Source organism: Pituophis catenifer, unplaced genomic scaffold (assembly GCF_029215685.1).
Source record: "Pituophis catenifer annectens isolate HBS135680 unplaced genomic scaffold, rPitCat1.0.hap2 SCAF_13, whole genome shotgun sequence".
Taxonomy (NCBI): Eukaryota; Metazoa; Chordata; class Lepidosauria; order Squamata; family Colubridae; genus Pituophis; species Pituophis catenifer.
Window position 1 is genome coordinate 16,139,925 of NW_027256893.1, and position 14,406 is coordinate 16,154,330.

The 14,406-nt window shown below is 39.8% G+C and overlaps 1 protein-coding gene across 1 annotated transcript in view; it reads left to right on the forward strand.

Moving 5' to 3' along the window:
- The window catches only part of CEP89 (centrosomal protein 89), a 32,852-nt gene extending 29,290 nt beyond the window's left edge, over positions 1–3,562 (forward strand). The window contains exon 19 of the mRNA XM_070952751.1: positions 2,079–3,562. Coding sequence (XP_070808852.1) covers positions 2,079–2,313 — 235 coding nt within the window. The 3' untranslated portion in view covers positions 2,314–3,562. The remainder of the gene's footprint in view (positions 1–2,078) is intronic.
- Positions 3,563–14,406: the final 10,844 nt, after the last annotated feature.

A 14,406-nucleotide genomic window follows, 5' to 3' on the forward strand; every position in this document is an offset into this window, starting at 1 on the left:
ATTTGTCTGTCTGTACAGCAAATCAATATCTTATTATTTGCTGTCTTAACAACCTCATTAGCTTTGAGGAATCTCAAGAACTGCGAAGCGGGTGGGGGGGGGGGATAAATGACAACTTTATACGGTCGTTTGTCTGTAAAGTCTTCCATCTTGAATGACAATTTCTAGTGGGCTCAAGGGAGCTAAGGCCTCTGGGAAGTAAGGTCAATTTTAGCCAGTAGGTGGTCTTGACTATCCCACTCACTTTTTTAGACCTTGCTGCCAGGTGAAAGGCAATTTCAGAAACACCGTGAGGGACACAATTGTAGCCCTCAAAAGATTTGGACTGAATTGCCTTCAAGAGGGAAAAGTCCTTGCATACATAAGCCTAAGCACCCTATCATAGAACAAGTAACTCTCTTGCCGTAAAACACCAAATTTTCTTAGGAGAAAAATGCAACCTATGAAATTATAAAGTACAGGTATTTACCTTATTTGTAAGCTAAGCTAAATTAAATGGGAGAGTGAGCAGAATTGAATGTTGTTGAAACCTATTTAGACTTCTGTTCCACACATAAATGTAATCTTTGCACCAGGGGTGGGATCTACTTACCTTTACTATTGGTTCGCAATGGGATTGCGGGCACATGCTCGCTTCATGCACCCGCCTTGCTTCTGCACATGCGCAGATCGTGGGATGACGACATCCGGGGGAGGTGGGTGGAGCCTCCCGTCAGTTTTACTACCGTTTTTTGCGAACAGGTCCGAACTGGGGGCAACCCACCACTGCTTTGCACCCAGGAAAAGGTTACACGATTAATTTACATGATTATTCTTATATGTTTCAACCCTTTACAACGAGATTACAATTCTCAAACCAGGGCCCTGCTGAACAGCACATACAATGCCGTCTTTGACCGCTACATGGGAAAAGATTGAATTGGGACGAGACAGCGCAACATTTACAAGCTGGGACAAGGGCTAAGATTTTTGATGACTGCAGGCACGATTGCTTAAAAGATTTATTGGTGCAGAGATAGATTTCAAGAGCAGAAGATTATTGCAGATCTGTTCTCATCAGCAGTCATGTAATCTATCTAATTAGGGCTGATTGAACATCGAGAAGTCTGAAACCCAATAAAATCCAGGCACCAAATCATGTACAGCAAATTTTTCAACCTACTTCGAAAGAATGTACATAACAGCAGAACTCCTGTTTGATATTTCATATTTTTTTTCCCTCCTCGGCTATGGGGAGTTTGATGCAGTTCCTATTTAAAAAAACTTTCAATGTTTGAATTCAAACAAATAATTTCAGCACTAGTGAGCCGAAGAGGCTTCTAGGAGCTACGTGTTATTCTCTTCTGCCCTATAAGAAGATTTTTTTCTTCTTCTGTGATGTCTTATGTCTTTTTTTAACTAAAGGTAGTCCTCGACTTACAACCATTCATTTAGTCAGTGTTTGAAGTTACAACGGCACTGAAAAAAGTGACTTATGACCGGTTTTAACACTTAACGACCGTTGCATAGTTATGCGATCAAAATTCTGGCGCTTGGCAACTGGCATGTACTTACGACAGTTGCACTGTCCCAAGGTCATGTGATCACCATCTGTAACCTTCCTAGCCAGTTTCCAACAAGCAAAGTCAATAAGGGGAGCCAGATTCGGTCCCATAATTCAATACATTTGGGCATCGCAAGTTGGGAGTCAGGTGCATCTCAGACAGGTGTTAACACCTATAAAATGGGTCATTAAAAAATGAACTGCATAGAGAATCCTTCATTCCTGCTCATTCATTGATCCATGCTGTCATTAATAAGAGAAAGGAAAGTTAAGGTAATTCTTTGTGATGTTTTCTGAACTAGCTGCAGATAAGAGGATGAAGATATGAGGACATTTTATTGAACATTAGCTTAGAGATCCTTAATCATTCTTGTTCAGAGTACACGGTGTTCCTTCACCATCAGGCAAGATACTAAAATTAAAGTAATTGTTCTGACTCTGCTGATTGATTGTTCACCTCCAAAGTGCTGCTTAAACATGGAGGGCGAGGAGCATGCAAACCTAGCCCATCCTTTCTCTTTTTCTTTCTTCTCAGAGAAATGGAAAGTGAACTTGAAATAATTTGGGAATCAACCACCAAAGAAAACCGGAGGATGAAGGAACTCTTGCATAAATCTCTGGAGAAAAACATACAGAATTCGGTCAATGCCGCTTACGAATCGCCATTAACTGACCTTTCTCAGAAAGTCCTGCTGAGTAGATACGGCTTTAGCTACTGTGATGTGGAGGTGTCATCACCCCCTCAAGTTCCGAAGCAAGAAGACGACTAAAAATTAAGGAAGTGGATATGTATGCTTCCTCCAGGGCAAAACAGGATTGGAAGAAGCAAACATAAAAGAGCAAATGGGAACCTAGTCAGAAGCAAAGTATGATTTACCAGTTGGGTTGAGAAGTCTTCACGGCTGTGATTAGCATTGTACGATAAGGGACCTTTCAAAGCTCCGAGAAGCATCTTTCATGCTAAAAAGCATGTTTCTTGCCTTGACGGTTACAGAGAACATACAGTGGTACCTCGGTACTCATCGTTAATTGGTACTGGGAGTACCAAAAATAATGAGTACCAAATAATTTTTTCCCATAAGGAATAATGTCCTGAGTCACAAGGCTGCTGACACTGACAATTTCCAGCTTGTTTGTTGAGTCTTAAACAAATGATGAGCACCGGGACGAAATGTTCGTGTCAAAATGCATCGAATACTGAATTCAATGAGTTTCAAAGCAGTTGAGTACCAAGGTACCACTGTACAGATACAAAGCTACAAAAAGGGAGAGATCCCTCAATAAAGCTTCCAATTGATAGGCAGGGCTGATATTGCTTTCAGCACCAGCTTTGTCTCTCATAAGGTTTCTGTTGGCCTGTTTTATCTATCTGAAATTCTGAGAACACTTTCCTAGAAGAAACCCCATTAAATATAGTATTTAATGGAAGCCAGAGTTGAATAGTGTTGTCAGTATGATATTTAGATGCTTAAACCAAAGAAAAACGTATTTGAATTGATTTTATATAACTCTGCACTCTTTTTATTAAGCAACTAGAGATTTGGGGGCTGTAATGGCTGAACTGAGCCTTGATTTAGCTGAACTTTTATAAAGATATGGACAAAAAAGATAAGAATATATAATGTCTAGTCTTTTACTGAAGAGCTGAATAGAAATTCTTGTTTTTAAAAGTTATATCTCTTTAGAATAAGCAAAATATAAAAGCAATATAAGGAAAGAACATATAACTGTAGAGCAATATAACATGGGTGGGTTCTGGAGGCAATAGCCTCATTTGATAGTTTGAATGTACATAGCTAGGTCATTAAATTTCCGTCAGAATTGTTACCTTTCAGGGAGTCTCTTACCCAAGACAAGCAAGGCAATTAGTAAGAGAACACAACAAAATTGACAATATCCATATTTTACAAATGCACAATACTTAGGCAAAGCCAGATTTTTTAAAAAATTAGTATCGATAAACTGTTGAAAGCAAGACCTCATCTTTTCTCATCCCAGTCTTTTCTAAATCATCCAAATCTCTAAATCAGTAATTCCAGGTTTGCCTTCTTTGTATCCTTTTGTAACATACTTGTGTCTTTCAAGTTTACCAAATAATCAATCATAATCATCCAATCACGGGGAGGAAAAATCTGAAAGGTTCACGAAACGCTTCCAACACTCCAGCTGCATTCCTTTGGTCGCCCATCATGTTTCCTTCTGACGGATGGACACAGATGGTGGTGCCCTCCTTGTACGAGCAACAGAAACCAACCTGCACCAGGTTGCTGGGACCAGGTGGAAACTATCATTTATTTTTCTCTCCTTCCTTTTTTTCCTAGAATTCAGCAGCCCTTCCTTCCTTTTTTCTTTTTTTAGATGAACCGGGGTACCAAGCGGGATGGAACACCTCGGAGCGGAAAACGTTCTCCATCCACGCTTTTAGCTGTTCTTATAAAACATTTTCAAAAAGATGCTTTTACATTCACTCCTCGCCCAAGAAGGACCGTGACTTTGAAGGTCCTTCATTTGACATGTCTGCAAACTGAAGCAAGTGCCGTATCGTAAGCTCCCCTTTGGCACAAGAGTCGCTTCTAAAGCTCAAGGTTGACTCAGCCTTCCATCCTTCCGAGGTAGGTAAAATGAGGACCCGGATTGTGGGGGCAATAAGCTGACTTTGTATAAAAAAGAACACTGCTTGGGGGGGCCGAAAGCCCTACTAAGCAGGTATATACAAAAGGATGAAGGCTATTGCTTAACGCATTGTAAGCTGCCCTGAGTCTCCGGAGAAGGGCGGCATATAAATCGAACCAATCAATCAATCAATAAATAAATCAATAAATAAATAAATAAATATTCCACGGCTTTTGAATTGAACGTTCAGAGTACTATCCCGAGGTGCTGGCTAAATTCAGATTTTGAGAAAGGCATAACTGGTTTAGACCAATTTCCCCATAGTTTTTAGCTTTATTTCTTTGGTTTTTCTGACTGAGCCATTCTTGTGAGCATCTCGGAATGTGCTGAACTCTCTTCTTTACAACTTCACAGAGGTGTCCGTTGTCAGGGTCTGCACATAAACCCAGATTGTGTTTACCTCTGCCTAAACCACAACGTTGTATTCTTTTTCATTGTTTTATCTTCTTGCTCAGTCATCTTACTTCGGTTCACGCACTTTTCGTTTCCTCCTTTTTATTGTTGTCAGCCCCCTAGAGTATATAGCCCCACCGCAAAATAGGCGGCAAATAAATTGAACAAATAAATAATAAATCCAGTCCAGTATGTCCCATTAAGCACAGATTCTTTATTGACCTGGGCAATTCTGAACAGTTATTTGCAACAGACCTGGAGCTTGGTCTGCATCAAAGCATATTACTGTCTGAATCAGTGGTGAAATGCTACTGGTTCGCCAGAACCCAGTAGTAAAAAAAAGCTATCGGTTCCGGTATTTCCAACAATCAGCTGTGCCACGTAATTTAAAATTGCTAAAAAGCAGGGAAATCCTGCTTTCTAGTAAATCTAAATTGCGCGGCACAGCTGATCCCCCCCCCTCGCTGTGTCAGTTTTGGAAGACAATTTTCTTTTGAGGGTGTTCCTTGGAACCCTGAACGCTGTTCTACTTACCTTCCCAAGCCTCCTTTTGGTGCGTACTGCGCATGTATGCACATGCGCAGCATGTGTTTGGCGCGCATCGCGCATGCGTGGCCAGCGAACTGGTAGCAAGCCGGTTCAGATTTCACCACTGGTCTGAATGTTGTCTTTCAAGCCATAAATATGTTTCGTGGCAGTTCAGGCATAAAAATGGTTTGAGGGAGATTTTGCACTCTTATCTGCTGTCTACTATATTCTCTCTCTCTCCCCCCCCCCCACCTCCCCCAATGTTTTTAATTTATCCTACTGTTTGGTTGGATAAGCGTGTGATTTTAGAAATGCTGACAGTTGTGTACTATTTACAGCTTTGTTTGTTTACCAATTACGTATTTTTTCATGCTTTTTATAATAATAAAATACTTATTTTAAAGGGCACCGACTTCATGTTCGGTTTTATTTTTTTTTATTTTTTTTTGTTAGAGTAATTGTCTAGAGGGAGCCCTGAATATTTAGGACATGAAAGAGACCCTGGTGAGCACGGATGATCCTCCCATCCCTTGAAAATCAATATCCTCCTATGAAATGCTGACAAAGGTGCAGAATAACAGTGGGATGACTTCTGCTGATTTATTCACGGTTAATTGGACTTTTAAAGAGCAAACCTCCGAGAGTCAGGGATGCTGTCTGAGATTAAAGCGAAATAGTGGAGAATGACTGTCAGGGTCTTCCCCGCAGCTCTGGATATAAAAGAGGAGATAATTAAATAAACAGAATGAATGATTAGAAGCGTTTTTTCAACCGGGAGATCTCCTGCAGCTTATGAAAGGAAGTAGCCTTCCTCCCCCTTTTTTATACTGTAGTTGATCCTTCTTTTTAAAAAAATCAATTTTCTATTAAGGCAGACTTAATTGAATATATACACAGAGGCAGTACTTCCCATGTTATTTTCACCCTTCCAGAATTAAGACAACATTAGCTACAGTATTTATGGCCTGCCAAAATTAATATTAGATTATTATTTCTGCATATACAACACATGGCAAGGAACTAGCTCATGAAGATCTTAATACCGAGGTATTATAGGAACCTGTTCAAAAATTTATTTTTAAAAAATTTTGGCCTTCCCCTGCTGTTAACACATCTAATAATTGTCAATTTTATGGATTGCTTTTATTCTTTTTCTCATATTTTAAGAGAGATTTAACTGAGAGCAGACTTAAGTAGACAACGTTCGGTCCATCCACGATGCTGTATACAATATAGTTGACGATTTCTTCTAGCAACATTCAAAATAACTGCTCAAGTAAACCATCCAGTTTATCCAGAATTTAGAAACTATAGAGAAATGGAACAGTATTTATAAAAAGGAAGACGGAGGGGCGGGGGGGGGGGGCAAGTAGTTTGGATTGGTTAGAAGGAGCTAGGGGAATTATCAACAGAATTCCTGGATACAGTGATTTTCAGCAAAGCTTTTAAAAATAGGAAGTAGTCATGTAATTCCAAGAATAAAATATTGCCGGGAAATCTGGGACATTGGTATTAGTTTGTTCTTTAACCATTACAATTTTAAATGTTTTGGTTATTTTTTTCTTCTTTTTTTAATAAAAAAATTATTTTTCAATTTCAAGAATATAAACATTCTATCTATCCTTAAGCAGTGTGTCGTCTGGGTACGAGCATCGCTGTGCAATATCCTTCACCATTTGCAACATTACTCACATTCACATTAACATTGTTTCTCTATACTTAAAGTTATAATATATTAAACAATTAAACATTGTAAAGCTCTTCATTTTCTTCTTAATATCTTCTAGTGATAATACCATATTAACATTAAACATCATTCTCATCATATGTTTACTAACAATTTTCATCTTATTTATATCTCTATCTTAATGTGTTTTCTATTATTCCTTAGTCGTCTTCATTTCCAAACTCCTTTTTTATTCTCTAGCCATTGATAAAATACTTCCCATATCATATAATATTCAGTTTGTTCTTTCTCCTTAATTGCTAATGTTAATCTGTTCGTTTCTGCACATTCTAATATTTTCCTAATCACCTTCTCATCGATGGGAATCTCTTCACTTTTCCAATGTTGTGCAAATACAATTCTAGCTGCGGTTTATACATGAATAATTAAATATACATTTTATTATAAATTTCAATGTTCAGGTTATTTTCATGCAAGGCTTGTATATAATAGTGGCACTTTGATATACTGTATTTTGGGACACTGTTACAAACTGAAAGACGAGATGATATAAGTATTGTAAATCAGGGTATTCCTTCCGAGGTGAGGAATAATTTCTCCCATCCCCAACCTTCAAATCAAAAGTTGCCACTGGATATTAATGTTTGATGTTATCAAAGGTGAAATGCATTCAGTATTCCCAGTGCAAATATACTGATATTTTAAATTACGGTCATTTTATAATTGTGGGTCTGCTTCTGTAGCTTTCATCCTCTCCTAATTTTATTTTTTATTCATTTATTAGATTTATCTGCCGCCTATCTCCTCGGTGCCACTGAGACGCCAGTGTTCTATTCTGGGTAGATCTTTGATGTTGAAAAAACTGCAGGTTCAGACTGATAAGAGGGAAGGAATTCTGCTTATCTCCACAGTGAATGCAGTATTATTTTTCTTCCTTCTTTTCCTAGTTAATGATCTCTAGGACTCTTCTTGGATCTTGCGAAGTTTCTTAGAAACCTCTGGGGAGGCGCTTGGCGAAAAACAAACAAAGATGCCTTTGAATGCAGATTAAGAGACAAGTTTGTTAAGAGCTTTTAAAAAGTTCTAATTGTTTAAGCAAGGCCAGATTCCTTTTTAGAAGCCATCCAGATTCAAGATTACATAGGCTAGGTGTTTTCTCCAGTTCCAGGATTTTTAACTCTCTTATCGGTATTATCTTACAAAAAAAGCCTGGTTAACAGGTTTGCAATTCCCAAGATCCTCTTTTCAAAGATTGGTGTTAACCAGGCCATTCTTCCAGTCCATCAGAAAAAAAAGGAATGATTTGTGAGATCGGTTATGTATTTCAGTTAATAGCTGAGGGATTTCACGGTTTTTTAGACCCAGAAAAACATTCCAGGGGCTACTGCTGCCCCTGTGACTTGTTCCTTTTCAGTTTGTCCATTCATTCCGAAGCATCCTCCTTTCTTCCCTCTAGAACAGAATAACAGGGTTGGAAGGGACCTTGGAGGTCTTCTAGTCCAACCCCCTTGCTTAGGCAGGAAACCCTACACCACTTCAGACAAATGGTGATCCAATATCTTCTTAGAAACGTCCAGTGTTGGAGCATTCACAACTTCTGGAGGCAAGTTGTTCCACTGATGAATTGTTCTAATTGTTCTTCTTAGTTCTAAGTTGCTTCTCTCCTTGATTAGTTTCCACCCACTGCTTCTTGTCCTACCCTCTGGTGCTTTGGAGAATAGCTTGACTCCCTCTTCTTTGTGGCAGCCCCTGAGATATTGGAACACTGCTATCATGTCTCTGTAGGACATTATTTTTTTAGGTGCCCAATTAGGAAAAGAAAAGAAAACCAACTTTTGGGGATGCAAAGGAATTCTCTAGGAATTGTAATTATCCATTGGATCTCGCTGGAATTTCCCCGTCTCTCTTTGCCCTCCTGGCAAGTTTTATGGTCCCTTTAAACCAGGGAGTGGAGAACATCTTTCTTATCTAGCCAGCCTTTGTCACCTTCCGCAATATAGCTGCATTATTTGCAGGAGTGCCTTGGAATCTATGTAGGGAGCTGCCATGTAGTGCGCTCGATCATTTGGCTGCCTGGCTGGCAAACGGTCTAAATTTTGAATTATGGATTAAGGTCTCAATGCGCACCCAGGCTCTAATACTAAGGCTGTCACCGCTATTCCTATATCCCAAGCAAAACATTTGCAAACTCATGTTTGCATTTTCACATGGAAACATAAGAGTTGAAGTCCACAAGTCTGAAAGTTGCCAAGTTTGAAGACCTCTGGTTTATACTATCTTTTACTCCTTCAATTCAGTTCAATATCCGAAGGATCACCTCCAGGGTGAATGTGCCCAGTAGCCACATTCCTTTTTAAATGTCCTGTTTCATGTATCGTTGCCAAGATTAGTGTCTTTAGCAGAGTTACCCAAGTTGGGGCATGCCAGTTAAGGAATCCACCCTTTTTAAAAAGAGTAACGTTTTGAGTGTTTTACATTGCAGAGCATGAAGTATGTCCAAGGAAGATGCCAGTCCAGTGCTTTAGTCTATATATCATTTTAAATGTCTTATTTTAGGCCAGTTGTATTTAACAGATAGTGTGCATGAGACAGAAGAATAATTAGCATTTATCTTTATTAGCTTTTTTTATCTGCTTTGCAGCCAAAAAATGCTACAAGAATAAGGTCCCTATCATTAGGATCAAAACAGGTACTGCCTTCCAGGCCTATAACCTAAAAACACATAATTAAAAAGTAAAATAAAAAGATGTTGAAAGAAGGTAAAGGTAAAGGTTCCCCTCGCACATATGTACTAGTCGTTCCTGACTCTAGGGGCTGGTGCTCATCTCCGTTTCAAAGCCGAAGAGCCAGCGCTGTCCGAAAACGTCTCCGTGGACATGTGGCCGGCATGACTCAATGCCAAAGGCGCACGGAACGCTGTTACCTTCCCACCAAAGGTGGTCCCTATTTTTCTACTTGCATTTTTTACCTGCTTTCGAACTGCTAGGTTGGCAGACAAGTCACGGGAGCTCACCCCATTACGCGGCACTAGGGATTCGAACCGCCGAACTGCCGACCTTTCGATCGACAAGCTCAGCGTCTCAGCCACTGAACCACCACATCTCTTAAGACACATTATAAGCACTTTTTCACTACGTCATATATGAAGCTGTACCGATTGCAGGAAGTCCTCAACTTTCAACCGTCTGTTTAGTGACCATTCCAAGTCACTAACAACAGGACCGAAAAAAGTGACTCACGACCCTTTTCCACAGTTCCAGCCATTGCAACCTTCACGCGATCGTGAAATTCAGATGCTTGGCGACCGCTTCATATTTATGACGGCTGCAATGTCAGTGATTCACTTAACAAATGTGGCAAGAAAGGTCACAAAACGGGGCAAAACTCATTTAACTGTCTTCCTTAACAACATAATTTTGGGGGCCAATTATGGTCGTAAGTCCAGGACTACCTGTGAGCAACAGTGTTCTTTTCTCTTTACAGGAGTGTGTACTGCAAACTTTGAGATTTATCTCAAACATCTGCCAGAGGCAGTGAGGCAGGGTGGGAAAAGTCATTTTCTAATTGCTCCACTCTATTTAATTCTTTCCTAAAGCAATCTTCTGCGTCTCTAAACTGTACATTTGACCCTTAAAGGCATTTCGGATCTTTATCTGAAACTGATTTAGGTTTAATTGATTTGTTGTCAATGTTTCTCTAACAGGAAATCACCTAATCTTCTTTGCGTTTTTTGGGGTTTTGTTTCCATGGCACCACCTCCATTGACAGCAGTTTACAAACCCCCCCAGAAAGAATGCAATCGGCTTTATCCGGAAGAAGCTTATCATCTTAAGGATTTAGCCAGAGGAAAACATTAAGGCTGTCATTTGAAAAGTGTGATTTGTTTGCAAACTTACTTAACCCGAAAGTTCAGGATGTCAAAAGAGTTGGTTAGATGAGCAGATCGTGTAGTCACAGACCCCAGAGGGGGACACAGTTCTCAAACCTGTCCCTTTGTGCCTTGCCTCCAATCCTATCCCCGGGAGAACCATTGTAGCTGCAGTTGATGAAAGTTGATGACTTTAACGAGAATATTTGTAGCTCAGGATGGAAATGAAGAGTCCTTGGTGCTCTCTGAGCTTGGTTGTTTTCTTACAGGCCTTTCATGACCCAAGATAGGTAACATCATCAGTGCTAGCAAGGAGTGGGGTTTGCAAAAAGAGACAATCAACAAGCTTAAAAGAGAGCAAAAAGATCAAAATACCTCCCCACCAGTGGTGGGTTTCAAACATTTTTACTACCGGTTCTGTGGGCGTGGCTTGGTGGGCATGGCATGGCTTGGTGGGCGTGGCAGGGGAAGGATACTGTAAAATCTCCATTCCCACCGCACTCCAGGGGAAGGATACTGCAAAATCCCCATTTCCTCCCGATCAACTGGGACTTGGGAGGCAGAGAATAGATGGGGGCAGGGCCAGTCAGAATTTTTACTACCGGTTCTCCGAACTACTCAAAATTTCCGCTACGGGTTCTCCAGAACTGGTCAGAACCTGCTGAAACCCACCTCTGCTTCCCACCAGCAATCAGCACCCACATGATCCTAGATTAACTCCAAGATTAACAACAGGCCAACAATCAAGAAGTAAAAAATGTCCCAATCAAGAAACTGCAAAAACAAGTTAACAGTAAACAGCCCAGCCAAAGAATCTCTAAGACCATCCCCACCAATACTAATAGGGCAAGAATATAAAATGAGATCCAACCTCACTGCCTACTAGCACTGATGATGTTACCTAGTTTGGTGATGAAATGTCTTCAAGAAAACAACCAAGCTCAGAAAGCATGGACTCCAAGCCTTGGTAGTACAGTGGTCTAAGGCACCCTGTTATTAATCTGGTTATTAAGACCAGCTGCCTGCAATTACTGCAGGTTCGAATCTCGCCAAGGCTCAAGGTTGACTCAGCCTTCCATCCTTTCTAAGGTAGGTAAAATGAGGACCCAGTTTGTGGGGGCAATAAGCTGACTTTGTATAAATATACAAAAGGATGAAGGCTATTGCTGAGCCCTGAGTCTCCGGAGAAGGGCGGCATATAAATCAAATTTAAAAAAAAAAAAAAAAAAGGTCCCAGAATTCTCCAGCTAGCCATGCCGGCTGAAAATTGTAGCCCGCAGAGCTTAAAGTTGGCCAAATTGAGAAACATTGACCCAACAATTAAATTAATCCCAGAGGACTGACTCTCTTGCTTAATTAATCTGGAGTGCATTTTTACTTGATTAAAGATAGTTGAAATAATTAAGCAATTAAGTTACGGTGGCAGCTAGTTCAGTCTACTTCACCTCTTCTCTTAAGAAACGGGAAAAAAGACAGAAAAACAGGCCAAAAAAAAAAAAAGTTGCATGCCATTTGAGAAGCAGGTTTGACGCTTGGGAGATGCCAAGTGAATCCCTAACTCTTTGATATGTGTTTCAAATTAAAGCAACATCCAGAGGATGTTTCCACTGATCAGCCACAAGGAAAAACCCACAAGGAGTTTTGCTCATTTGACTAAAGAAGTAAATTACTTTTTTTTTTTTTTTGGGTGAAACCCAGTGACAAATGAGGGCAAAATGGTAGCAATTAGCAAGGCTGGGGCCTCAAATGGGAGACAACAGCGGAGGTTTCGTTTTCTCTCATGCATAATTAAACATGCTCTGCGCATTAAAAGGTAGAGATGTGACCGGAATTTGCATAGCGACAGAAAATGCTTAATTACAACCCCATCTCAAATCTGACAGTGAACTTCAGCAGAGAATAATTGACAATGCAAGCACGCACTTAAGATTCCCTTCTATCTCATTAGCCTTAGCAAATTCAGGTTCTGTTTACTTTAAAAAGGAGAATAACACGCCTTAGTCTGTTTTCTCTCCAATAAAATAGATGATTATAGCTGCTAGACAAGATCAGGACTAAAATGCTAATCCGGCATTTTAAGATCTGCGGACTTCAAGTCCCAGAATTCCCCAGCCAACATTGAAGTCCATAAGTCTCTATATTATCATTGATGCTTTGCTGTTCTTGAGCAATGCCACATAATATAATCCTGGGAATTTTTTTGTTTCTTACATTTGTATCCTGCATACAAATGTAAATTTTTCTTTTACATACATATTTTATGAACAGAGTATTGACCGGGTCACATCTTTTACAACTTATAACATAATTATACATTGATTTTTATAATCAATTCCAATCTTCTTTTTTGTTTTTTCCAGATACAATTTACATATTTCATTTTCTGCTATACTATCCTTTTTTCCTCTATTTTTTTTAATCTTACCTTAATCTCTTCTTAATACTTAATATATAAACAATATCACCACCCACCCTTCAATTCCTAATTTCTTAGCATTGCTTCAATTACAGTGGAAACTTCTGTGAAGGTCTTTTCAGTGGTGGGTTTCTTCCGTTCAGACCGGTTCTCAAGAATCGGTAGTAAAACCAGCGGGAGGCTCCGCCCACTGACCCGGACGTCATCAGGAAGTTTCTGCACATGTGCAGAAGTGCACGGTCCCGTTGCGAACCGGTAGTAAAGGTAAGTAGAACCCACCACTGGGTCTTTTCATATATTGGATGTCCCGAGCTTTGAAAGAATTATTTGTGATTCTCAAAAATAGGGGGTCAACCTATTCTCCAAAGCACCTGAAGACAGGCCAAGAAGGAATGGATGGAAATTAATCAAGGAGAAAAGCAACTTAGAACTAAGGAGAAATTACCTGACAGTGAGAACAATTAATCAGTGCAACGACTTGCCTCCAGAAGTTGTGAATGCTCCAACACTGGATTTTTTTAAGAAGATGTTGAAAAACCATTTGGCTGAAATGGTATAGGGTTACCTGCTTAAGCAGGATTAGAAGAAGACCTCCAAAGTCCCATCCAACTTCTATTATTCTGTTCCGTCCTGTTCTATTCCAAGATTGTGGTGACACATCATCATTTGCAGGTTGCCCTGTAGATACTAGTACAAGATGCAAGATACTAGTATGATCCAATGGCATTGAAGTGGAACTGGAATGAAGGTGAACATTGGATTACCTAAGTAGATAACATCTTCTATTATTATTATGAGCAATAGAGTTAGAAAGCTACCAGGCGCACCCATCTTGGAATTTGAACTTTTTTCTCATTAACTGGAAGATATCAAGTGCTTATAAGCAAGTAATAGTTGTCAATGAATTTCTCGTGAGACAAAAGGCAAATGGAAGAAATAATAACAGAGCAAACATATATAGAAATTAATCAGCAATTCATATTCTTGCAAACTCTACCTCGTTGGAAAACAACCAACCGGAAATAACAGCAATAACATGGTTAGGCTATTTTTAAATACCCGGCAAAATGGGTGGAAACTAATCAAGGAGAGAAGCAACTTAGAACTAAGGAGAACTTTCCTGACAGTTAGAACAATTAATCAGTGGAACAAATTGCCTGCAGAAGTTGTGAATGCTCCAACACTGGAAGTGTTTAAGAAGATGTTGGATAACCATTTGTCTGAAGTGGTGTAGGGTTTCCTGCCTAAGCAGGGGGTTGGACTAGATACAGCGGTCACCAACTGGTGGTCCGTGGACC